The following is a 27,258-nucleotide window of genomic DNA, read 5'->3' as shown; positions in this document are numbered from 1 at the left end:
ACTGACAGTACATTGCCACAACTTTTCTTTCAAAACAAAGTAATTGTGTAATTATAATTATAAAAGAGATATATACACATACAGATTATCACATTATACACAGTGCTGGTCAGAATTATTTGCCCCCTTGGTAAATATGATGAAAGATGGCTGTAAAAAATAAATCTTATTAAAAAAAACTAGTAAAAATCGAACCTTTCACTGAAGTACGGTAATTCAATTTTCTCCAAAACACGTTGGGAACAATTTTTTGCCCCCTTTTATTAAATACATTTTGCAACCTCCTATTTTCAGAGAGAACAGCTCTGAGTCTTCTCCTATAATCAGGGGCGGATCTAGAAAAATATTTATGGGGTGGCGAGAGGGGGGCAGGAATTTTTGAGGGGTGGCAACATATGGCAGAAGTATATATACTGAATTTAAATCACAGTTAAATTGGCCATAACTTTTGATTCGTTGCTGCCAATAGGGATGGGTATTGTTAAGGTTTTAACGGTATTACTCTTACCAATACTCCTTATCGATCCGGTACTTTAACGGTATTCTTATCGGTTCTTTTTGTTATATAAAAAAAGGGGGAAAAAACTATTATGAACACATTTAATATTGCTTTATATTTTGAAATGAAAATAAATATCTATAGCAAAAGAAAAAGCAATGCTTTAACAAAACAAATAAAACATGCATGTTATGCAGAAGAGGGTGCAGGCTTTTGTGTTTTATATTCAGAAGACATAGGACATCAAAAACAAAGTACAAACAAAAAAAGTATAGAATTAAACAAATATACAAATTATATACCCAGTGCTTTAATTTCAGTAATGTCGGCATTACTGTTCAGGAGTAATATGGGCTAAAAAGACATCTAATAAAGTCAGATTTAAAATAACACTGCATAGTTTATCATAGATAGATTAAAGCTTATAAAAGCCAAAATTATTAATTCAAGAGCTGCGACTGATTTTCTCTTTGCCTTTTGTTTTTTGATTCACATTAATGGAGCAATCGTCAGCAGGTTTATTAGACTGCTGCCCCTTTAAGACCAAATGCAGATCTAATCATTATTACGCATCATATTTTCTCCTAACTATTTACGTCCATTTAAGCCATTTTGACATATTTGATCGTTTAGATGTGCACACGAAGCCCAAAATATACGTTGCTTGACTCGGTAGTTGAACTTTTCTATTGTAAAACAGTCAAATATAAAAAAAAATATATACTTACATTTTACCAGGCATTCGTTAACTTATTTAATCATTTTGACATTGATGAGCTAGACCGCTGAACTTTTAGTCTTCCTAACAACAAACAGAGCGTTGCGTAATGTAGTGCATCAGAGCAGCATCAATAATAATATCAAGTGAATCTCTTATTTGCATCTTAAGTTTATTGCCAATAATAATGACAGGTTTGCGAACGTGAACTCGGTGAGCTCGCGCAAAACACATCTTCAGCACAGCGACTCATTTAAACGCCTCTGATTGGCCGATGTGATCAACAGACATGTCTGTGATTGGCTACAATGCTCAACGCTGCAAAAGCACGTCAAAAGTACCTTCAATGCAAAGGGAAAAATATAAATAAAAATGTAGGCTAATATGCACTGTTCATGATTAGGTAATCACGGCCGCTGTAATCTTATTCACATTTGTTTTTCTGATTAATTGCTTTGCTCAGTGAGAAAGACAATTGAACAAAATATTTGGGGCTTTACTAAAAACCAGCCCTAGCGCTGCCCCTCAATATATTTTTTATTAAGCTGTTCTTGTCTTTACTAAAATCAAAATTAGGCTAATCAAAGGGAAGAGTGCTCTTACAAATCACAAGGGAGCAATTTGACCGCTGATTTTGGCTATAGAGTCTATAGGCCTACTATACTGTTGTAGCCATTAAATAATCTCATTTAGTATCATATTTGTTAAAATATTATAATGTTATTTTTTTCCATCTATGTTGAATATGAAAAGTGAACAGCACGAGTAAGATAGGATGCATTATATCAAGAGATGGATATGGAGTGGGTCAGACATGATTTTGACCACTTCATTAAGTTTTGTTTAGTAGAAAACCTTTCTTTAAAGTGAATTTCGTTTTCTATAAATTGTATCTTAATTTTATTACATTTTTCATCAACCAATTGCCTGGATTTAATAAGTAAGAGAAGCAAATATAACAGACACTAATCATGGAGGCGCCCACGCGGTCACTTGCATTGCACGTCAGCTGGAGCGCATCTCATTCTCCTAACTTAACGAAACTCAGCGTATGCCTCACACACACATGATAAATACATCAAATACACAAAGCTTGAAGTGTCTTCAAACGAAATAATTCAAAACGAAAAGAAAAAGGCTACTCTCTGATTATGTATTTATGTGCATTTCTCTCTAGGTGAGTTCACTACAAATTTTCACGTCACCCACTTAAACTTTCCTACTTGCTAGATTTGACCAATCTTCCATAGCCTACGTGCACAAGTAGTTTGAGTAGAACTACTGATCTTCATTATCTCCCTGCTTGTTGACATCTTATCATGTATTTATTGTATTATTTCATGATCGCTAAACGTTTGATTCTTTTTAATGTTGTCATCAGTTAACTTCATTCAGCTGCGCTTAGGCCGTTCAGTTGTGGACGTTCATAAATTGTGGTAGGGGGCGGAGAAAGGCGTAGAAAGGCGCAGATTACTCGAGGAAGTGAAAGATTGATAAATACGACGTACACTTGGGCAAAACAGCGTTCGAGTAAAGAGGGTAAAGAGTTTAATCAATAATTACATGAAGCAAATACAAACATTAAGTAAAAGTGAAGGAGAATGAGACAGATCTCTCTCTTTACTGACTTATAAGAGCCAAAGCATCTCAAGAGAAAAAGAGAAGAAAAGTGTCCAATTTCAAAGATACATGGAAATTTATCTTGTATTTGTATTGAAGAGTAGAAGTGGAAGAGAAACTAGATGTTCTGATGAAAAACAAAGAAGAACGAGTTAAACATTTACATCAGATTCATGTCTCTCTTAAAAGTGTTATGACCTTCTTCTCCAATGTGAATTTTCTGGCACTCTTTCAGTTCATCTTCTGTAGTAAAGGACTTCTGCACTGAAACACACACCGACGTGTCTTTTCTGCTGTAATATTACTAATGAATCTTCTCGTTTGTGTGAATCTTCAGGTGTTTCTTCAGGACTGACGCCCAATGAAACTGTTTACTGCACTGATCACAGTTAAATGGTGTTTCTTCATAATGAGAAGCAGAAGTGATTTCAGAGCGAAAGCCTGAGCTGCTTCTACCCAGTGTGAACTCTCATGTGACGCTTAAGAGTTGATTTGTGTCTGAAACTAGTTCTGCAGTGAACACACATGTGTGGCTTTTCTCCAGTGTGAATCCTCGCATGTGATTTCAGACTTTTTAAATCATTAAATCTCTTGCTGCAGTGTGAACACTTGTAAGGTTTTTCTCCAGTGTGGATCCTCTCATGTGTTTTCAGATGTGATGACAGACTGAATCTCTTGTCACAGTGTGAATACATGTAAGGTTTTTCTCCAGTGTGAATTCTCTGGTGCAGTTTTAAACTGTCCACTCTAGTAAAAGTTAGAATTTTATTGCACTTAAGTGTAGCGCTGTCAAACAGCTAGTTTCAATTTCTCCCATTTTCGGGACATTCGCGTTTGCTGCGCTGTAGTAAAAGTCTTCTCACACTCAAAGCACATGTACTCTATCACACCAGTGTGGATTTTCTGATGTCTTTGTAAATATGGCAGAAGTGAAAAACTCTTCCCACACACAGAACATGAATGCGGCTTCTCCTTCGTATGAACTGTCAGGTGTGTCTTCAGGTTTGATACACAGACAAAAGTTTTGCCGCATTGATCACATGAGAACGGCTTCTCTCCGGTGTGGATCATCATGTGACGCACAAGACTTTGTTTGGTTCTGAAACTGTTTCCACACTGAACACACATATGTGACTTCTCTCCAGTGTGGATCCTCTTGTGTTTGTTCAGATGTTGTTTTTAAGGCGAAGCTCTTCCCGCATTGATCACATGTGAACGGCTTCTCTCCAGTGTGAACTCTCAAGTGAATCTCAAGACCTTGTTTGCTTGATAAACTCTTTCCACACTGAGTGCAGGTGAAAGATTTCTTGGCTCTTCTTTTGTTTAAAAGGGCCATTTTAGTCTTTGAGCGACTCAAAGGTTTTTCTCCAGGTTTGACATGATGTTCCTCCTCCACTTCACTCATTTCTTCTCTTTCCTCCTTCACTTCCATCAGGTCTGACAAGAAAGAAAAAGGTATAATCAAATTTGCAGCACATCAATAATTCAAAGAGAAAAATATGAAAGTGAGCCCTGATGTAATGGCAGAAAGTTCCAGTAGACAATTGCTATAAAATATTATGATAAATAATATGGTTTCATTAATTAATTGCATGAATGAGGTATATTGATATTTCAATTATTATTTTTAAGACATTATAGACACAAAAGTGAGAAATATTAAATATATTTGATTAATGACACAATTACTTTGTGTACTATTTAATGTAATATTAACATTTATACAATAGTGCCTATGGTGTTCAAATAAAATTATTTCTCAGTATTTGTTAGGATTTTTTAACAAGGTAAAACAATTGTCCCAACGTCTGAATCCAATGGTGTAGAAGGAGGTTTTCTGCATGCTCTGTCTTATCGGTGCACAAAGTAATTTAATTACAATTCTGTCAGCCATTCTGGAAAGTTCATTTACTTGATAGTTTTCTGCTTAAAAAATAATAATCTAAAATATATACACTGTATTTAAACACAATGTTGTAAACTATATTAGAAGGTGTACGACATTTTGCTAAAATAGTAGCAAAAAAAGCGAACCAGATATAAAATAAGTGTAAATAAGGGAGATAATTTGACCTGATGTTGACAATCAATATACAAATTTATCCAACCTCCCTCTACTGACCATTTGTTGAAAATCTGTACCATTTCATAGTTTAACTGCATATCTAAATGTGATGAAGTGCTTGAATGTTTCTAACATGAATGTTCTTCAGCATCATGAATGAATGAAGAATAAACACCAACCTCTTTGTTCTTCAGGATCTTCAGTGTGTTTCATTCTGCAGGGTTCTGGATCACTCATGTTCTCACTGTCCTCTTTAATAAACTCAGTCTTTGCAGATTTCAGCTCTTCCTGATGCTCTGATGCTCGTCTTCACTTGTAGCTGATGGGAATTTACAGCATTTATTGGAGAATTGCTGTGGGAGGAGCTTCATTGATGATGTGACTGATGTGGGAGGAGCTTATCTTCCAAAATATAAAAATTAAATTATATTAAAATTAAAATAATATTATACAAAAAATATATCAGTTAGTGAGTGTTTTTAAACTAAATACACATCTGTAAAAAAGTATTTCTGTCTATCATAAAGTAACTGATACTCATTCAATTCATAACCCAAAAATGATGCTCCTTCTTCATTCAAATATAGGCATCTTGTTGTGGAGTCTGTCACTTCATTAAAAATGCCCCCCCCCCAAAAAACGTTACTATCCAAGAAATTATTTAATCTAAGTCGAGTGCTTTTGCAAAAGCAACTCCAGAGTCCAGTATCAAACATATATATACACTCAAAGGTAATCAATACATTTGTTTTTCTTATGCTTCTGCCCTGAGCCAGATATAATAGTATAATGTCTTTGATAATATTCTCATAGATTTCACTTAATCCAGTTAATAATCAATAAAAATATTCTACAATATGCAGAAATAAAGAAAAACATTAATATTTTAATGTAAATTCATCCAAATAAAAAATAATGATAAGAAAAACTGTTAAACTCAGAAATAAATGTATAATCATCAATTACCCTCAGTCTGTTGACACCAATGAAATGATCTTTAAGTGTCAATTTACAGGAGATCTGAAGACATCAGCATAATAAATGAGGTGAAAACAGGAACTATTGTCATGAAATAAAGAGTGTTTTCAGCAGATCTGTTAATATTGATGAGCCTCAGACTATCAACACTCATTCAACAAGCCATTCAGGATCATCAGCAGATCATCTCACTTTATTCTGAGTGTTTGCTGTTAGAAACACATTATTTGAGTCAGGATACATGATAAAAGCCTGTTAAACTGCTCTATACTACTAGTGAAAAACAATACTGTGTTAAGATGGATAAATCATCAATAATAGAACAAAATAATTAAATAACCTATCTTTGTGAACCTCTACAGGCAAATAACTACAAAACTATAATATGTAAATTTAAAATTAGTTTGACTTTATAATAACTATTAATTGCAATAAAGTAATTCAGTCATTGACATGTTACAGATTTGTATGTACAGAAACTGACAATGATCATAATACTCTTAAAAATAAAAGAAAATGTAACGTTTCTGGTGTCAAACTTCATTAAAATGTATCTATATTCCCATGGATGTATATTTACTAGATTACAGTAAATGTAATCTGCCAAAGATAAATGTCGACAAAGAAATAAAGGTAAACATGAAAATGGCAACAGCAACACTTGGGATCGATTCCTATCAATTCCCCTCTCATATCTCAAACTGTAACTCTTGACTTGACATTCAGTAACATTTCTCACACAAACATCGAGACAATCACACAAACGAACACAAAATCGCTCAGGTCTGAATGAACTCAACATATTCTCCTCATGCTCGCTGCTGCTGCACTAAATGTTTATTTCAGAAGGAAGACGCCAGAAAAGACGCACAAGTATCGCTGTGATCGATGAAAACAATACAGAAATGAGCCTGTCGCTTAATCAAACTGTATAAAGTGTGTGTGATGGTTGTGTAAATATGAGAAATACTGTGAACTGCTCTCCTCACCTCAGAAGACTTGACGCTGAAACTCAATGAGGGAAGAGACGGCGCGATCGGCCTCCAAAGCATCACGGGCGCGCACTGTTGAAGATTTTATTATTGGGAAAATAAGTAATTTAGCTATATATTTGTACACTATTATTTCCTTTCTGTGTTTGTCTTTGGGTTTTACTTTGGAAGCCTGAACGGCCAGAATGTTGATGCAACAGAGAATTCTATTTCAGTAATGTCACATGGTACAAAATATTTCTCAAAATATCTATAGAATGTATTACCATTTTTGGAAGGGTTGTAGGTATATACGTGAGAAGCTGACACTGAGCTGGAGTTCTGCAGGACCTGTTCGGCTTTGTTTGTGAAATAAAATCTAATATTTCTGGAATCAAAGATCTCTGAGAAATGATTTCCCAAAAAGATTGAAACCACAACAGCACCAACTGAAGAAGCCTGAGATTTTTATTGAAATTAATGACTATTTAACGTTTTTTGGGTTATATTGCACTTTGCAGAGACTCTCTCAACTGCCTGGTCATAGAGATCAATTTATATTATAAAGCTCATTTTTAGGAAATTTAGGTTGTAGCTCATTGTCTATGTTACTGTGATTGTAAATAACTGAAATTTGTGTTTTATGAGTTATTGATCCGGGAAGTTCGAATATGTGAATTGCCAACTTCACTGAACTACTTGAACCGGGCAAAAAGTTCAATTTGCCTTCGGCTCCTGGACCACTGAATTTGTCTCCGGATAGATGATAAAAGCCTGTAAAACTGCTCTAGTGAAAGACAAAACCGTTATTTATCACAAATTATCAATTTATCACATGGATCAGTGGTTCCCAACCTTTTTTTTACCTTTAAGTTCATAGTGATTGTTCTGACTTCATGAAGTCTCATGGTGTGAATGAAACATCAAACTGACTAGAACAAACTCTTAGAAATGTATATATGATACTGGATATCAAGGGTGAAACTGTTAATAATGTAGACAGACAGCAATCTCATTCAGTGTCAGTCATAAATATAAATATAATTTATTATGCATTTAAAAGCTATTTTGAGAAAATTAAAACATGGAAAGCTCAAAAAGCAATCATATCAGGCTACTTCATAACTTTCAGATCTCAAATTATTCCTGATTCAAGCAGAATCAACAGAAAATAGAGGTAAAAATGAGGTGTTGATAAAAATTATAATGTTTAATCAATCATTGCATGATGCAATTACAAACATTAAGTAAAACTGAAGGAGAATGAGACAGATCTCTCTCTTTACAGACTTATAAGAGCCAAAGCATCTCAAGAGAAGAAGAGAAGAAAAGCGTCCAGTTTCAAAGATACATGAAAGTATATCTTGAGTTTGCATTGAAGAGTAGAAGTGGAAGAGAAACTAGATGTTCAGATGAAAAACAATGAATAACGAGTTAAAATAATATCAGATTCATGTCTCTTTTAAAAGTGTTATGTCCTCTTCTTCAGCTCTTGAACTTTTGCCTTCAAAATGTTTTTTTTTTTTTTTTTTCAGTGAATTTCCTTTAATAGGTTATTTTCATTGCCATTTAAGTGAAATTGCTGAACTTAAATATACGAGCTTGATAAAAATGATCATTCTAGAAGAAAATTTCAGATGGCACTTAGAGGCTTTTGCATCTGAACTCTTCGTATATATCCAGTGGTACCTCCTTGGACATTGTCAGAATGACAGACAAAGCCTTTCTTTAAAACGAATTTCGTTTTGTATTAATTGTATCTTAATTTTAATCAGTGTTTCATTATCAAATTTTCTCGATTTAATAAATAAAAATTAAATATAGCAGACAATAAATAGGCCTAATCACGACATGGAGGCGCCAGCGCCTGAACTGGAGCTAACGTTAAGCTATCATCCATGAACCGAAATTTAACGTATAAGGTAGCCTACTCGCCTCACACACCTAAAAAAAATAAATAATAATATATATATATATATATATATATATATATATATATATATATTATCTACAGAAATCTTTACTTTTAAACAGAACCCTTCAAAACAAAATAAAACGATGTAATCCGTATGATATGTGTATCTCTCTCCGGCGCGTTCACTACTGCGAAGATCGCGAGTCAGACTTCATCTTTGCAGCCGACACAGAAAACACTTGTTTATTAATAGACAACTAAAATGTCTCATTGCAATATTTTACATATTCATAATCATTACTTTTGCTGGTTCTTTGTGACAGTTATGAAAAATTGAGTGTGAGGGATTTGTTCACTTCACACAAAAAGATCTTGGAATGAGATGGCTAACTGTAGTAGCGTTTAGTCCACTGCCTATAATAGCCTAATTTAGAGATCACTTTTTTTTTTTTTTTAACCGACTACCGACTAGAGAGTAAACTTGACGGCACTCCTAAGAAAATGAAACCCTGGAACGGACATAAAGGTGAGATCTGATGTAATAGCAGAAAGCAACTGCTATAAAATATTACAACCACTTTTATGCATTTTTATAAATCAATTATACATCCCTGAAAATTTTCATGACAAATGAGGTAGGCCTACATTGATATTCCAATTATTATTTTTCAAAGCATTATAGGCACAAATACCATGTTTCTATAGTGAGAACTATTAAATATAGTTGATCAACGACACAATTATCTTACGTAATTTTAACATAAAAAAATACAACATTGTCATAATTCTGACACCAACTTTTAGACTGATATTTCGTTTATTTTACAAAAAAACTTTAATTATTAAAGGGGACCTATTATGCCCCTTTTCACAAGATGTTATCAAATTAAAACTGCTTAAAAAACGTAGACTCCACTTCATTGAGAGTAGCTTATGTTGAACTTTATTCTTGTTCAAACAGACGCTGTATGAAGCAGTACATAAAGTATTGAATGAAAATGTCTCTGAAACATCCGTGTATTATTTGGCAAATATTGCATTTATTTCACTTCAGCTGTGATAAAGTATGCAAACACCACGTGAGCGGTTACTACGGGAACCAGAGAGTGTCCGACTAAATCTCAAAATGATTTCTGACGCGAAATTAGTGAAAGACAGTCAGTTATGTCTTAAAGGTATAGCTGAGGATCTTTCCGAATTTTAGATAAGACCCGCCCTCTCCACTTTTTGAAAAGTTTGATTAATTCAATTAGGAGGACCAATAGTATAGGCATTCCACCCGGAAGTGAAAAAATCCTCCGCTATACCTTTAAGGGATAAAACAGACAAACCACATCTTATATTGCATTAGTGCATTAGTGAATATCTCCTGCTGTCCATGATGTCATAGTAACAATCAAACAACAGTAAAGCTGAGAAAGAGAAAAATCACTCACAGATCTTGACTGGAAAACGTTTAGATAATCTTGCATACTAAAAGTACGTAATATGTTTATTTGTTCCTCTTTATTATTTACTACTTGCTTTAATGCTTTCAAGCTAAATTAATTAATTTCAATTAAAATTTCAATTGTAATTATTTTAAAAAGTACTAATAATTACACATGTGATTAAATAAATAAAAAGCTGGTAAACTAATTAATAAGAAAAAAAGTAATCGGATCGTGACTCTCAGAATCGGATCGGATTCGTGAGGTGCCTAAAGATTCCCACCGCTAATTAAAATATAGTATTCTGAAAATACAGAAAATAGCACAAATAATGTAGGCTATTGAAAAATTTACATATTTGTAACCAACAGATACCCTTAAGGGCCGTACACACTGGGACGAATATCGGCGCGCGTTATTCACCAGCGTTTTTCAACGCGTTTTTTGTGTTCACACCCAAGCGATTTTGACGATGAGTCGAGTGAACATGCAAATTCATTCCCTGACATTAGATGCCGCTTAATGTAAAACAGAAATACCTGTTTTTGTAGTCGCTGTCGCGTTTGTCATATAGTCAAGTCAAGTCAAGTCAACTTTATTTATATAGCGCTTTTCACAATACAGATTGTATCAAAGCAGCTTCACAGTATTAAATTAAAATAGTACATCAAAGTTTGTTTCTAGTGTAAAACGTCCACGTTTGGTAATGCTGATCAATTGTTGATTGATTAATTAAATTAAATTAAGTATCCCCAACTGAGCAAGCCAAAGGCAACAGTGGCAAGGAACCGAAAAACTCCATCAAGTGACCTAATGGAGAAAAAAACCTTGGGAGAACCCAGGCTCAGTCGGGGGCCAGTTCTCCTCTGGCGTTTATGAACTAGAGACCGGATTTAACTGTAAGATAAAAAGTATTATATGAATGCCTGGCTGAAGAGATGCGTCTTTAATCTAGTTTTAAACTGGGAGAGCGAGTCTGAGCAACGAACAGTATCAGGAAGGCTATTCCAGAGTTTTGGAGCTAAATGTGAAAATGCTCTCCCTCCTTTGGTGGATCTGGATATCCTAGGTATGACCAAAAGCCTCGAATTTAGTGATCTTAAAGAGCGCGATGGATTATAGGGCGATAGAAGATCCGTTAAATAAACTGGAGCTAAGCCGTTTAGGGCTTTATAAGTCAGTAGCAATACCTTGTAATTAATACGGAACTTTATAGGTAACCAATGTAGTGATGATAGAATGTGTGTGTTATATGATCAAATTTTCTTGATCTAGTAAGAACTCTAGCGGCGGCATTTTGGACTAACTGTAGCTTGTTTATTGAGGATGCAGGACAACCAGCTAATAAAGCATTACAGTAATCTAGTCTCGAGGTCATGAACGCATGAACTAACTTTTCTGCATCAGAAACTGATAGCATATTACGTAGCTTAGCAATGTTTCTAAGGTGGAAAAAGGCAGTTTTTGTAACATACGAAATATGATTTTCAAAAGACAGGTTACAGTCTAGTATAACACCCAGGTCTTTTACTGTAGAGGATAAAGTAACAGGACATCCTACTATGTTAAAGTTGTATTGTGAGAGGTTTTGTGGGAGTTTTTTTTTTAACCGATAAGTAGTACCTCTGTCTTGTCTGGATTTAATAAAAGAAAATTTTATCCAATCTTTTATATCTTTAACACACTCTGTCAATTTAGATAATTTAGCGTTTTCATCCGGCCAAGATGAAATATAGATTTGAGTGTCATCAGCATAACAATGGAAACTAATTCCATGTTTCCTTATAATATTTCCAAGTGGCAGCATATATATTGAGAATAATAGAGGGCCTAACACAGATCCCTGCGGCACTCCATAGTTTACTGGAGTTATGATCGATTTTTCTCCATTTAAATAGACAAAATGGTATCGGTCAGATAGGTATGATCTGATCCAGCTTAATGCTTGTCCTTGAACACCAGTATAATTTTGCAGTCAATCTAAGAGTATTGTATGATCTATAGTATCGAACGCAGCACTAAGATCAAGTAAAAATAATATTGAGATACAGCCTTGGTCAGAAGCTAAGAGTAAATCATTTGTGATTTTAAAGGGGTCATGACATGAGAAACCAAATTTGCCTTGATCTTTTGGTATATAAGAGGTCTTTGTACCATTAAAACGTCCTGCAAGTTTCATAGCTTAAGACGTCCTCCCCATTATAAACAAATCATTTATTTAATCAAGCTCTAAATACAGCCTTTTCTGGATCCATGGTATGAAGTGACGTCACGGTACGAAGTGACGTATCAGTCGTTTGCATATGATCGCATCCAGCGTAGACAACTACGCTTCAAGCGCAGCCTCATTTCATCATCGCAACTGTCACGCGCTTCACATGTGTTGTTCAGTCGACGTGCAGCGAGTGGGTCTGTTTACAAGAGGATTGCGATATCACGCAGATGTGCTGTTGTTCCTGGCTGTGGACAAACAACATGTTTGAATAATATATGCTGCTGAAAGATCCAGACGTCAGGGGAAGATGGATGCAGTTTATTTTTTGCGGACGTCCCAGTCACGGCAGTGTTAATTCAAGCGTGTGTTCTCCACATTTCAAGGATGAGTGACAGTTGAGAACAATCGCAGTATGATGCTGGCTTTGCCAGAAAACTTTTGTACAAGATAAGGCCGTGTGGACTATTCTGGGCTCAACAACGACGACGCAAACTGTAAGTAATGTAGGCTATTTAAAACTTTTAAACTCTTTCAGTTCATCTTCTGTAGTAAAGGACTTCAGCACTGAAACACACACTGCCGTGTCTTTTCTGCTGTAATATTACGAATGAATCTTCTCCTTTGTATGAATCTTCAGGTGTTTCTTCAGGACTGACGCCCAATGAAACTGTTTACTGCACTGATCACAGTTAAATGGTCTTTCTACATAAAGAGAAGCAGAAGTGATTTCAGAGCAAAAGCCTGAGCCACTAGTTCCCAGTGTGAACTCTCATGTGCGTTTTTTACACTGAGGGCAGGAGACCTGAAGAGGTGACAGATTTTTTGGCTTCTGTTTTTCCTTTCTTGTTCACGTCACGTTGTTTTCCATTTGAGTGAGTAACTGAAGATAACTGAAGGAACCTCTCTCCACATGGATCATGGTGATCCGGTTTCTCCACTGCATGGATCTTCATGTGTCGCTTCAGGTGACTTTTAAAAGAGAAAATCTCTCCACACTGATCACACGTGTGCGGCTTCTCTCTGCTGTGGGTCCTCTCATGTCTTTTCAGACTTCTTGACTGACTGAATCTCTTGTCACAGTGTGAACACTTGTAAGGTTTTTCTCCAGTGTGAATAATCTGGTGCTGTTTTAAACTGCCCGCTGTAATAAAAGTCGACTCACACTCAAAGCACATGTACTCTCTCACACCAGTGTGCATTTTCTGATGTACTTTTAAATATGGCAGCGATGAAAAACTCTTTCCACACACAGAACATGAATGCGGCTTCTCCTTCGTATGAACTGTCAGGTGTGTCTTCAGGTTTGATGCACAGAGAAATGTTTTGCCACACTGATTACATGTGAACGGCTTCTCTCCGGTGTGGATCCTCATGTGAACATTAAGGGATGATGATTGTGTGAAACTCTTCCCGCACTGAAAGCATACGCAAGGCTTTTCTCCCGTGTGGATCCTCATGTGAAACTTAAGATGTTGTTTTTGTGTGAAGTCCATCCCGCATTGATCACATGTGAACGGCTTTTCTCTAGTGTGGATTCTCATGTGAATCTTAAGGTATGATGATTGTGTGAAACTCTTCCCACACTGATCGCATGTGCAAGGCTTTTCTCCAGTGTGAACTCTCATGTGAATCTCAATGTGTTGTTTGCTTGTGAAACTCTTTTCACACTGATCACATGTGAACGGCCTCTCTCCAGTGTGAACTCTCATGTGAACATCAAGTCTTTGTTTGACTGTGAAACTCTTTCCACACTGAGTGCAGGTGAAAGATTTCTTGTCTTTTCTTTTCTTTAAAAATGTCTTTTTAGTCTTTGAGCAACTCAAAGGTTTTTCTCCAGGTTTGACATGATGTTCCTCCTCCACTTCACTCAGTTCTTCACTCTTCTCCTTCACTTCACTCAGTTCTTCACTCTCCTCCTTCACTTCCATCAGGTCTGAAGTGAAACAAGAATATTATTATTCATCAAAATAATACAAGAGAAAAGAAATTAAGTGAAAGAACATTAAAGTAGACAACTGCTATAAAATATTACCATTTTGCTGTTTTTTATTTATTTTTTATTATTAATTAAATAAGTTAAATAAATAAAAAAATACAAGTTTCCCTGTGTTCCAGTTCGAGTTTGGCAAACTCATTTCCCACTCTGCTCTCTATCAAAGTAATTTTTTAAGGAAATATAATTAGAATAACGTCTATGATTTATGGGACATAGAACTTTATCAGTAACTATGAATCATATTTTGCTTAAGTTATGCTCACAACCCTGTCAGCCATTCTGGAAAGTTAATTTGCTTGATAAAGTTTACTGTTTATTGCAACAACAAAAAAAAGATTGCTAAAAAGTTTATTGCTAAAATGTTGAAACTATACTGAAAAATATCCAACATTTGGGTAATACATTTGGTTTTTGAAATTCATAATTCATAAAACATTTGGTATATTCCAACATAGTTGCAAAAAAAAAAAAGTGAACCAGAGCTAAAATTATACTTAGTTTGACCTCATGTTGACAATCAATATGAAAGTTTCTCAAACCTCCCTCTACTGACCATTTGTTGAAAATTCAGTTCCTATTCAATACTTGAACTGTTTATCTAAAAGTGATGAAGTGCTTGAATGTTTCTAACATGAATGTTCTTCAGCATCATGAATGAATGAAGAATAAACACCAACCTCTTTGTTCTTCAGGATCTTCAGTGTGTTTCATTCAGCAGGGTTCTGGATCACTCATGTTCTCACTGTCCTCTTTAATAAACTCAGTCTTTGCAGATTTCAGCTCTTCCTGATGCTCTGATGCTCGTCTTCACTTGTAGCTGATGGGAATTTAAAGCATTTATTGGGGAATTGTTGTGGGAAGAGCTTCACTGATGATGGAATTTTTGTGGGCGGAGCTTCATTGTCCATGTGACTGCTGTGGGCGGAGCTTCATTGACTGAACTGCAGATTGGTAGGAGGAGATGATCTGCAAAAAAACAAAACAAAAATAGGCTTGTTTGAGATGAGCAAAATCTGCGCAGAACCGATCACCGGTGATCAGCGCGAGATGCATGCCGGTTAGAAATGTGTCAGAGTGCGTTCCGCCTTGCTCTGATGTCATGCTGACGTATGCCCAGACTTCCCTCTCCCTAGACACTTCCTCCAGCTCTTCCTGGGGGACACCGAAGCGTTCCCAGGCCAGCCGGGAGACATAGTCTCCCCAGCGTGTCCTAGGTCTTCCCCAGGGTCTCCTCCCGGTGGGACATGACCGGAACACCTTCCCGGGAAGGCGTCCAGGAGGCATCCGGAAAAGATGCCCGAGCCACCTCAACTGACCCCTCTCGATGTGGAGGAGCAGCGGCTCTACTCTGAGCTCCTCCCGAGTGACCGAGCTTCTCACCATATCTCTAAGGGATCGCCCAGCCACCCTGCGGAGTAAGCTCATTTCGGCCGCTTTCCCACAGCACATGACCATAGGTGAGAGTAGGAACGTAGATTGACCGGTAAATCGAGAGCTTCGCCTTGCGGCTCAGCTCCTTCTTCACCACTACAGACCGGTACAGGGACCGCATTACTGCAGAAGCTGCACCGATCCGCCTGTCAATCTCCCGTTCCATCCTTCCCTCACTCGTGAACAAGACCCCAAGATACTTGTACTCCACCACTTGAGGCAGGAGCTCTCCACCAACCTTGAAGCGGGTAAACCATCCTTTTCCGACTGAGAACCATGGCCTCGGATTTGGAGGTGCTGATTCTCATCACAGCCGCTTCACACTCGGCTTCAAACCGTCCCAGTGCATGCTGGAGGTCCTGGTTTGATGAGGCCAGCACGACAACATCATCCGCAAAGAGCAGAGATGAAATCGTGTGGTCCCCAAACCTGACCCCCTCCGGCCCCTGGCTGCGCCTAGAAATTCTGTCCATAAAAATTATGAACAGAACCGGCGACAAAGGGCAGCCCTGCCGGCGTCCAACATGCACCGGGATCAAGTCTGACTTACTGCCGGCAATGCGAACCAAGCTCCTGCTCCGGTCGTACAGGGACCGGATAGCCCTTAGCAAAGGGCCCCGAACCCCATACTCCCAGAGCACCCTCCACAAGATGCCGCGAGGGAAACAGTCGAATGCCTTCTCCAAATCCACAAAGCACATGTGGATTGGTTGGGCAAACTCCCATGAGCCCTCCAGCACCCTGTAGAGGGTATAGAGCTGGTCCAGTGTTCCACGACCGGGATGAAAACCACACTGTTCCTACTGAATCCGAGGTTCTACTATCGGCCGGATTCTCCTCTCCAGTACCCTGGCATAGACTTTCCCAGGGAGGCTGAGAAGTGTGATCCCCCTATAGTTGGAGCACACCCTCTGGTCCCCCTTCTTGAAAAGAGGTCTGCCAGTCCAAAGGCACTGTCCCCGACCGCCACACGATGCTGCAGGCGTGTCAGCCAAGACAGCCCCACAACATCCAGAGACTTGAGGTACTCAGGGTGGACTTCAGCTTGGGTGATGGACGAGTCCGCCTCCGAGCCCTCAGCCTCTGCTTCCTCAATGGAAGACGTGACGGCGGGATTGAGGAGATCCTCGAAGTATTCCTTCCACAGTCCGGTAATATCCCCAGTCGAGGTCAACAGCTGCCCACCTCCACTGTAAACAGCGTTGGTAGGGCACTGCTTCCCCCTCCTGAGGCGCCAGACGGTTTGCCAGAATCTCTTCGAGGCCGACCGATAGTCCTTCTCCATGGCCTCACCGAACTCCTCCCAGGCCCGAGTTTTTGCCTCCACAACCACCCGGGCTGCATTCCACTTGGCCCGTCGGTACCCATCAGCTGCCTCAGGAGTCCCACAAGCCAGCCAGGCCCGATAGGACTCCTTCTTCAGCTTGACGGCATCCCTTACTTCCAGTGTCCACCACCGGGTTCGGGGATTGCCGCCTCGACAGGCACCGGAGACCTTACGGCCACAGCTCCGAGTGGCCGCGTTGACAATGGAGGTGGAGAACATGGTCCACTCGGACTCAATATCTCCAGACTCCCTCGGGATCTGGTCGAAGCTCTGCCGGAGGTGGGAGTTGAAGATCTCTCTGACAGGAGATTCGGCCAAACGTTCCCAACAGACCCTCACAGTAGGTTTGGGTCTGCCGAGTCTGTCCAGCTTCCTCCCCTGCCATCGGATCCAACTCACCACCAGGTGGTGATCAGCTGACAGCTCCACCCCTCTCTTCACCCGAGTGTCAAGTCAAGTCAAGTCATCTTCATTTATATAGCGCTTTTAACAATGTAGATTGTCTCAAAGCAGCTTTACAGAGATAAATGTATAATTTAACGTAAGATTGTTTTGGCTTTATAGCGGTTCTTTAATAAAGTTATTTTCCAGCTAAAGTTGGTTTTGATTGATTCGCTTCCGTTGCAACGATCATTTGTTATTAAATTAGGGGCCGCCAAGACGACACCATTCTCTCTACACAAACTTTAAACGCGATCCTGTGAGAAACGCTGATGGCGTTCAGATGCGCATTAAGAACGGGTTCAATAGTTATGTGTGTTTGAATATATGTGTGCAGGTTTGGAATTCCCTACAAACCAAGCCTAAACAAATTACTGGTGTTTCCTTATAGTTTTAATTCAGAATTTTATTTTATTTTATCAATTCGGGGTAGATACGCAAATTGAGTTTTCCCGACGACGCTTTATCTGTAGAGTGGGAGAGGGATCCTCCATAGGGAGAGACTAGTTGGCACTTCAGCACTGCGTTGTCATCGGGTCCAGGCGAAGGGCCTTCGTCAGATCTGGAAACGGCCTGGATCCGGCAGGCTGCGGGAAAACCTCGGGATAAACACAGACACTAAAATTAGCGTAGATGCCATTCTTCTCATGATGTAACAAGTACATCAGGATTTATGGGAAGTGTTCCCGGTTACAGCTGACCTAATCTATGCAGCCTAATATTGAATTATAGAAGTCTATAATGTATTATGTGAAAGCTATGTCAAAGAGATGTGTTTTTAATCTAGATTTGAACTGACAGAGTGTGTCTGCTTCCCGGACAACGTTAGGAAGACTGTTCCAAAGTTTTGGTGCTAAATAGAAGAAGGATCTACCGCCAGCAGTCGATTTTGATATTCTAGGTATTATCAACTGGCTGGAATTTTGAGATCGCAATAGACGTGAAGGAGTATAATGCGTTAAGAGCTCGCTCAAGTACTGCGGAGCTAAACCATTTAGTGCTTTGTAAGTAATCAGCAATATTTTAAAATTGATGCGATGTTTAATAGGGAGCCAGTGCAGTTTTGACAGAACTGGGCTAATATGGTCATACTTCCTGGTTCTAGTAAGAACTCGGGCTACTGCGTTTTGAACTAGCTGTAGTTTGTTTATTAAGCGTGCAGGGCAACCACCCAGTAGAGCATTACAATAATCTAGCCTTGATGTCATGAAAGCATGAACTAATTGTTCCGCATTTGGCAATGAGAGCATATGACGTAATTTAGATATATTTTTAAGATGGAAAAATGCAGTTTTACAGATACTAGACACGTGACTTTCAAATGAAAGATTGGTATCAAAGAGCACACCCAGGTTCCTAACCGACGACGAAGACTTAACAGAGCAGCCATCAAGTGTTAGACAGTATTCTAGGTTATTACGTGAGGACGTGTTTTGTCCAATAATTAGAATCTCTGTTTTTTCAGAATTTAGAAGTAGGAAATTACGAGTCATCCAATTTTTTATATCAGCTATGCATTCTGTTAATTTAGTGAATTGGTAAGTTTCGTTAGGTTTTGAAGAAATATAGAGCTGAGTATCGTCAGCATAACAGTGGAAGCTAATTCCATGTTTCCTAATGATATCTCCTAATGGTAGCATGTACAGAGTGAACAGCAGCGGTCCTAGTACTGAGCCTTGTGGTACGCCATACTGAACTTGTGATCGATAAGACATCTCTTCATTTACTGCTACAAACTGATAACGGTCAGATAAGTATGATTTAAACCATGCTAGTGCAATTCCACTAATGCCAACATAGTTTTCTAGTCTATTTAAAAGAATGTTGTGGTCGATGGTGTCAAACGCAGCACTAAGATCGAGTAACACTAATAGCGAGATACAATCACGATCGGATGATAAAAGCAAATCATTTGTGACTCTAACGAGTGCAGTCTCAGTACTATGGTATGGTCTGAATCCGGACTGAAAATCCTCGCAGATATCATTTCTTTCTAGAAAGGAACACAGTTGTGAAGATACTGCCTTTTCTAGTATCTTTGACAGAAAAGGTAGATTCGAGATCGGCCTGTAATTGACTAATTCTGAAAGATCAAGTTGCAGTTTTTTAACAAGCGGTTTAATCATAGCCAGCTTAAAGTTTTTTGGTACGTATCCTAGAGACAAAGACGAATTAATGATATTAAGAAGAGGATCTATGACCTCTGGAAGCATCTCTTTCAGTAGCTTAGTCGGTATAGGGTCTAACATACATGTTGTCGATTTAGATGATTTAACGAGTTTAGTAAATTCTTCCTCTCCTATAGCAACGAATGAATCAAATTTTTCCTCAGGGAGACTACAATGCACTGCCTGATGCGATACTGTAGTAGACGGTTGCATAGTTATAATTTTCTCCCTGATATTATCAATCTTATAAGTGAAGAAGTTCATAAAGTCGTTACTGCTGTGCTGGAAACTTCTGTGTTTGAAGCTTTCTTTTTCGTTAGTTTAGCCACTGTTTCAAATAAATACCTAGGATTATGTTTATTTTCTTCTAATAGGGTTGAAAAATAAGCAGATCTAGCAGCTTTTAAAGCCTCTCTGTATGCAATCGAGCTCTCTTTCCATGAAATGTGAAATGCGAAATACCTCTAGTTTTGTTTTCTTCCAGTTTCGTTCCATTTTTCTGGCTGCTCTCTTAAGGGCCTGAGTGTGCTCGTTGTACCACGGCGTTGGATTATTTTCTTTAATCTTCTTTAAGCGCAAAGGAGCAACTGTGTCTAAAGTGCTGGAAAAGAGAGAGTTAAAAGTTTCTGTTGCAATATCAAGTTTTTCTAAGCTATCCGGGATGCTAAAATGATGAAACTGATCAGGAAGATTATTAATAAAGCGATCTTTAGTGGCAGAAGTGATAGGTCTAACATATTTGTAACACGGAGTCGGCTTTGCAGCCTTGGCTAAATGTAATTTACACGAGACTAGATAATGATCTGAGATGTCATCGCTCTGCTGCAGAATTTCAACGGCATCCACATCTATTCCGTATGATAATATTAGATCTAGAGTATGATTACGACAATGAGTAGGTCCTGACACGTGTTGTCTAACTCCAATTGAGTTTACAATGTCTTTAAATGCCAAACCCAATGCATCTTTTTCATTATCGATGTGTATATTAAAATCCCCAACAATTAGTACTTTATCTGCAGCCAATACTAACTCTGATAGAAAGTCCGCAAATTCTTTGATAAAGTCTGTATGGTGCCCTGGTGGCCTGTATACAGTAGCCAGCACAAATCTCAAACGTGATTTATGATTTATACTATATATTTTTACATTAAGCACTAACACTTCAAAAGAATTATATTCGAAACTTGATTTCTTCGTGGTTTTGAAAATATTACTATAAATTACAGCAACACCACCCCCTTTGCGTTTCAGACGAGGCTCATGTTTATAACAGTAATCTTGCAGGGTGGACTCATTTAAAGTAATGTAATCGTTTGGTTTTAGCCAGGTTTCTGTCAAACACAGCACATCTAGGTTATTATCTGAAATCATATCATTAACAATGAGTAGCATTTGCTCATCTGTATTATAGCTGTTATTTATTTGTTGAACATCAATTAAATTGTTAACCTTAGATAGGTTTAAACATTTTTTGGATTTCCAAATTAGGGGAACAGACACAGTCTCTATATGATGATAGCTAGGTGAAAGAGGCTCTATGTGATGGGATTTATCTGACCTGGGTGACGCGAGGCCGCTAGCAGACGGTTGGTTTAGCCAGTCTGTCTGCTTCCTGACCTGGTGCCCAATTTGTCATGTTTGAGCTCTAAGATTATGAGCCATATTACTAGAGAGAAGAGCAGCACCATCCCAGGAGGGATGAATACCAGTGTCCAAGACATACGGCCGGAGATCGGATGAAACGACCACAAAGTCGATCATCGACCTCCGGCCTAAGGTGTCCTGGTGCCCTGTGCACTGATGGACACCCTTATGCTTGAACATGGTGTCCGTTATGGACAAGCTGTAACTAGCACAGAAGTCCAATAACAGAACACCACTCGGGTTCAGATCAGGGGGGCCGTTCCTCCCAATCACGCCCCTCCAGGTGCCACTGTCGCTGCCCACGTGGGCGTTGAAGTCCCCCAGTAGAGCGACGGAGTCCCCAGTCGGAGCACTTTCCAGCACCCCTCCCAGAGACTCCAAGAAGGCCGGGTACTCTGCACTGCCGTTTGGCCCGTAGGCACAAATGACAGTGAGAGACCTATCCCCGACCCGAAGGCGCAGGGAAACGACCCTCTCGTTCACCGGGGTGAACTCCATCACATGGCGGCTGAGCTGGGGGGCTATAAGCAAACCAACACCAGCCGCCTCTCCCCTTGGGCAACTCCAGAGTGGTGAAGAGTCCATCCTCTCTCGAGGAGTGTGGTTCCAGAGCCCAAGCCGTGCGTAGAGGTGATCCCAACTATCTCTAGTTGGAATCTCTGAACCTCACGCACAATCTCAGGCTCCTTCCCCGCCAGAGAGGTGATGTTCCATGTCCCTAGAACTAGATTCCGCGTCCAGGGATCGGGTTGTCTAGGCCCCCGCCTTCGACTGCCGCCCGATCCACTTAGCACCGGCCCCTTACGGTCCCCTCCAGCAGGTGGTGGGTCCACGGGAGGGAACCAAAACACATTGGTTTAAACAACCGTGATGTATTGTTCTCTTTTAAAATGTTTGATTTTAAAACTCTGATCTCATGTTTTATGTGCATATGTTATGTGTGAATATTCCCAAACTAGTGCAATCTCTATGGGTTATGCAATTACATTTTTATAAAAAAATAGAATAAATAAAAACACATGTCTGTATTAAAGAAAAAAATATTGATAAACATGTATTTGGAATGGAATTAAATAAGTACTATGGGTGTCTTGTTCATTTTATTTATTTTCATATAAAAGCAACAGAGCTTGAATTACATCCAGTTTATTAGCAACACGATATGTGCACGAGCGTGAATCCCGTGATATCCGCCTTTGATCTCACAGGTGTCAGATCCTCTGCGAGAAGAGAGATCTGTCCGGCTTGCCTGCGCTTTTTTCACTCCTCCTCTCACTGCAGCCGCTCCTACTCTCGCATACATTTTAGGCGAGGCAAGGCGCATCTCAAACAAGTTTATTTTTATAGGGTCAAAGACCAGATGTCAAATGTTAGTGTCTATATCAAATAAAATTTAAAAGTGATTTTAAATACATAGAAAAACACATTCAATGCAGGTAAACTATCCATTTTAATGTTTAACAAATATTTTTTAAACAAATTCAAAACATAGGTTAAATAATGTTAGCGTAACAGATATACTTGTGTAAAAATTAAGCAACATGAGCCGCCATGAGCAAAATCCACCCGCATTTGGCGGGTTGGCGGGTGTCAATGTCAAGCCCTGAATACAATGTTTGAATATGTCATCAAATGATTTTTGTTCTAAATATGCCTAAATATTAGGGGTGTAACGATTCGTTTTAACAACGATTCGATTCGTTTCGCGATTTATAATTGTCGATACGATTCAAGGACGATATTGGTTCATTTAGAACGATACGATCCGAAACGATTCAGTGACTTGAAATCGATTCAGTGACTTTTTAGCCAAAAATTATTGAAAGGGAATCAGGTATCAATTAATTATGCGCGTGCAATTAAAGAGTGCACGCTACGAGCACAGTATAACGATGACAGGACATGGGATTTCGTTTTTCTGAGGTGAGAGACTTTATTTCGTTACAAGTTATGAAAATAATGATAGAATAATGACACGGACATATAGCCTGACAACATCATCTAACCACAAATACTGAATCTGGACAACACGTTTTTTTTTCTAATTTAAAACGTAACGACGTTACATGCTTGTAGTTTATTTTGTGCTTTATATATAGGCTAGTGAACGATATAAGCCTGCAGCGTGCGCCGCTGCATTTGCGTGTGCAATGGAAGAGTGCGCGCTACTGCAGTATAGCGGTTGAGAGGACAGGAAAGTCCGTTTTTCTGAGGGAAAGATGCGTCACGCATGGCGATCACGTCACAGATAGGCAGACTGAATCGAGTAACTTTTAACGCCTTTATCATTAAAAGTGCTAAGAAAAAAACATCCTTATAAAGTCTGACGTGCTTAAATCCAATGCGTTATTTCCTAGTATCGATACAATCGATTCATTACCTTTTAAAACGATGTTAGATCGATGTATGTCTAGATCGATATAACTTGCGAGAAGCACAGATCGATGTAGTTGGATCATTAAGAATATAAATCGATACATCGATGTAGTTGATGAATCGTTACACCCCTACTAATTTTTTTTTTTTTTTGCTGTATACTTTTTGTCTTTTATCCATATGCTAATTGCCACAATTAATGATGTATCTGTCTGTCTATCGTTAAACAATATATGCAATTTCACACATTTTTATTTATTTCTAATATTATTCTGTTTCTTTATTTAAATAAGGGCAAATAGCTAGAAAGTAGTAAAGAAATGTAAGAAAAGCATTTGACCTTTGTGCCTTGGGGTTTTATCTCTACTCTCGGACCGAATTAATCAGGAGAACACGAGAAGGCTTGCGGGTGAAAACGTAAAAATATTTTATCAGATATGCCTTTCGTTTAGACGGCGACGGCGTTTTTTTGGGGCTTAAAAACGCAAAAAAGTGAAACCACCCTCCAGAGTGGAAATCTTAACCCTTGTGTTATGTTGGAATTCTGTGCACTCCCCTTATGGTCCGGGTCAAATTGACCCGCATTGGATTCAATACAATTCCTCAAAAATCACACTATGAAAAACAACAAAGATTCAGGTACAAACTGTAAACTTTTAATATCAACATTTGTCAAATATTCCCAAAAATATATATCTGAAGATATGATTTAATGAAAATGTTTTTTAACCATTTTCTAAAACTGTTTTGAGTATACATTATATTTATATATATTTGAATATACTTTTTTTTTTTTTGCTTAGAACATCATAACTGAACAATTAATCAATTAATCTAAGCAAATTTTTGAAGTCTCAAGATATTTCAGATATATTGAATATATAAATGAGAGCTTATTTTACTATCTGCGTCTGTCAAAGATTTTCATTTGTAATTTGCAATTAATTCTGAACACCATGATTTAGCTTTTTCAAGTGTGTTTGGTTTGGGTTAGAGCACTTTTAGATACACTTACACTTTAGAACTGGAGTTGATGCCCTGACATACATAAAATAAATGTTTTTATGTTGTGTCTGTACAGTTGCTTTTGAATAGCCTATGGGGGTCAAATTGACCTGCGAACATCACAAACGTAATAGTAATTTTGTTTGTATATGTCAAAAAAAAAAAAAAAAACATCAGCATGCTGAAACTTTGCATGCATGTTCATGAAGATAAATGCAAAAAAGTCACAAAATATCGAAAAAAAAAAAAGATTTAATATTATTTCAGGTAGCTTGAAAAAAGAAATGATAGGTCATTTTTACCATCTGTGGCTGACAAAATATTTTTCTGTATTGAAATAAGTGTGGAAAACCTTTTTTTTTTTTTGCTTCATAAGGTAGTAAAAAAATAAAATAACAAAGTATAACCAAGAAATATTATTATTTTGGGTCCGTACAGTTGCCTTAGACTAGAGCATTAAAATATGCGGGTCAAACATCACGAAAGGAACAGTAAAACACCAGCATGTTGAAACTTTGCATGCATGTTCATGATGATAAATGCAAAAAAAGTCACAAAATATCACAAAATATCAAAAAAAAAAAAAAAACATAGTTTAACCAGTATTTCCAGCAACTATAAAATCTAAACGGGTCAAATTGACCAGCAACATAACACAAGGGTTAAAAACGCTCCACCGTCGCGTTTCCATATAAACGGTAAAAACGCAAAAGTCTGCTAGACAGTGAAGGCACCGATCAGTGCTTCACATTGCCGCCTGGAGTGCACACTACATTGAATTTCACACACTTTTGCGTCACCATATGCACGCAGATTTCCCCCTGAAAACTGAAACTGAAAACGATCATACAACTTATACAATTATGTACTTATGTACAATATTATTTATGTATTCAACTGTATAAATGTACAAAATATACAATCACTAAATATGAAATTGGAAAATAACAGATTGACAATAACGCAAGGATAATTAAACTAAGAAAATATATATCTTAATATCAAATAACCTTCTCAAATGTATCACACAATAAATGTAACACTGTGTACTTACAGACATTGTGTCTAAAAGATGAAAAGAAAGGTAATGTTTAGAGATGTCACACAGCTACCACATTTTGCTGAACTATTGCAGTACTACTAGTACTTCCTGCTTGCTGAACAAAGAGGTTGTCAGTGACTGCTTTTCAAAATTAAAGTCCTCACTAGAATACACATTTACACAATGATAAATAATCTAAATAAATTCAGTCCTGCACATAGTATTTTATTTAAAGTTTATTTTCACGTTCTGCTGCACTTTACTTCACTGTATATTGCAAAATTACTGTAAACATCAATGGCACCTTACATATGACTTATTTTAATCATTCCTCTATGATAGTTCTTTTTATGTATTATATATTATGAAACATTAATGCCAATAAAGTAGTTTGAAGTTTAACTGACAGTACATTGCCACAACTTTTCTTTCAACAAAGTAATTGTGTAATTATAATTATAAAAGAGATATGTACACATACAGATTATCACATTATATACACACAGTGCTGGTCAGAATTATTTGCCCCCTTGGTAAATATGATGAAAGATGGCTGTAAAAAATAAATCTTAAAAATTAAAAAAAGCTAGTAAAAATCTAACCTTTCACTGAAGTACGGTAATTCAATTTTCTCCAAAACATGTTGGGAACAATTATTTGCCCCCTTTTATTAAATACATTTTGCAACCTCCTATTTTCAGAGAGAACAGCTCTGAGTCTTCTCCTATAATGCCTGATGAGTTTGAAGAACACCTGACAAGAGATCAGAGACCATTCCTCCATACAGGATCTCTCCAGATCCTTCAGATTCCCGGATCCATGTTGGCGCTTCTTCTCTTCAGTTCAGCCCTCTGCTCTTCTATAGGGTTCAGGTCTGGGACTGGGATGGTCATTGCAGATACTTGGTTTTGTGCTCAGTGACACATTTTTGTTTTGATTTTGATGTTATCTGAGTTCATCTTTCTGAAAAACCTAAAGCACTATTTATTTAATTTGTATTTTTGTTCTATTGTATTTTTTTCGGTTTTGTTTGTAATTAGTTTATTTGTTCTTATTGTATTGCTGACTGTTTACTTGTCTTCTGTAACTGTTTTGAGGACCCCACCAATAATCGCGTTAAACAACCGTGATTTCAATATTGACCAGAATAATCGTGATTATGATTTTTGCATAATCAAGCTGCCCTAACCTCTGAGTCAGAGTTTGTGACCATGAGATCCGCGTTAATGGGAAACTCTAAGTGACATTAACCTCTGAACGAACAAGTAAAATATAAAGAGTTAAACAGAATAATCAAATGTTTACTAAAATTATTGGCTTTAGAACCTAAATGTAAAGGGTACATAACATGCACAGTTTCACCTAATCTCATTTTAATCTTGAGTACCTATAGAGTAGTAGTGCATCCTTAATA

General features: G+C 37.8%; 3 protein-coding genes across 3 annotated transcripts in view; 1 reads left to right on the top strand and 2 right to left on the bottom strand.

Annotated features, from left to right (window-relative positions):
- The window catches only part of LOC307163209 (uncharacterized protein), a 325,993-nt gene extending 318,954 nt beyond the window's left edge, over window positions 1-7,039 (bottom strand). Inside the window, exon 1 of the mRNA XM_079879202.1 lies at window positions 6,870-7,039. The gene's annotated coding sequence lies outside the window, so the exon portion shown is untranslated. The remainder of the gene's footprint in view (window positions 1-6,869) is intronic.
- LOC307162199 (uncharacterized protein) overlaps window positions 1-27,258 on the top strand; it is a 390,774-nt gene that overhangs the window by 188,739 nt on the left and 174,777 nt on the right. The window lies entirely within an intron of this gene.
- On the bottom strand, window positions 9,228-25,965 carry LOC307163250 (uncharacterized protein). Its single transcript, XM_079879261.1, has 3 exons — window positions 25,857-25,965; window positions 15,085-15,373; window positions 9,228-14,344 (listed from the first exon to the last, which is right to left on the bottom strand). Exons 2-3 carry the CDS (start codon window positions 15,116-15,118, stop codon window positions 13,194-13,196), a joined length of 1,185 nt encoding a protein of 394 aa, XP_079735387.1. The 5' UTR covers window positions 15,119-15,373; window positions 25,857-25,965; the 3' UTR covers window positions 9,228-13,193.

The sequence above is a fragment of the Squalius cephalus genome (genome assembly GCF_949319135.1).
Source record: "Squalius cephalus genome assembly, chromosome: 1".
NCBI classification, from domain to species: Eukaryota; Metazoa; Chordata; class Actinopteri; order Cypriniformes; family Leuciscidae; genus Squalius; species Squalius cephalus.
The sequence above is the reverse complement of the archived record's forward strand: the minus strand, read 5'-3'. Positions and strand labels throughout refer to the sequence as shown.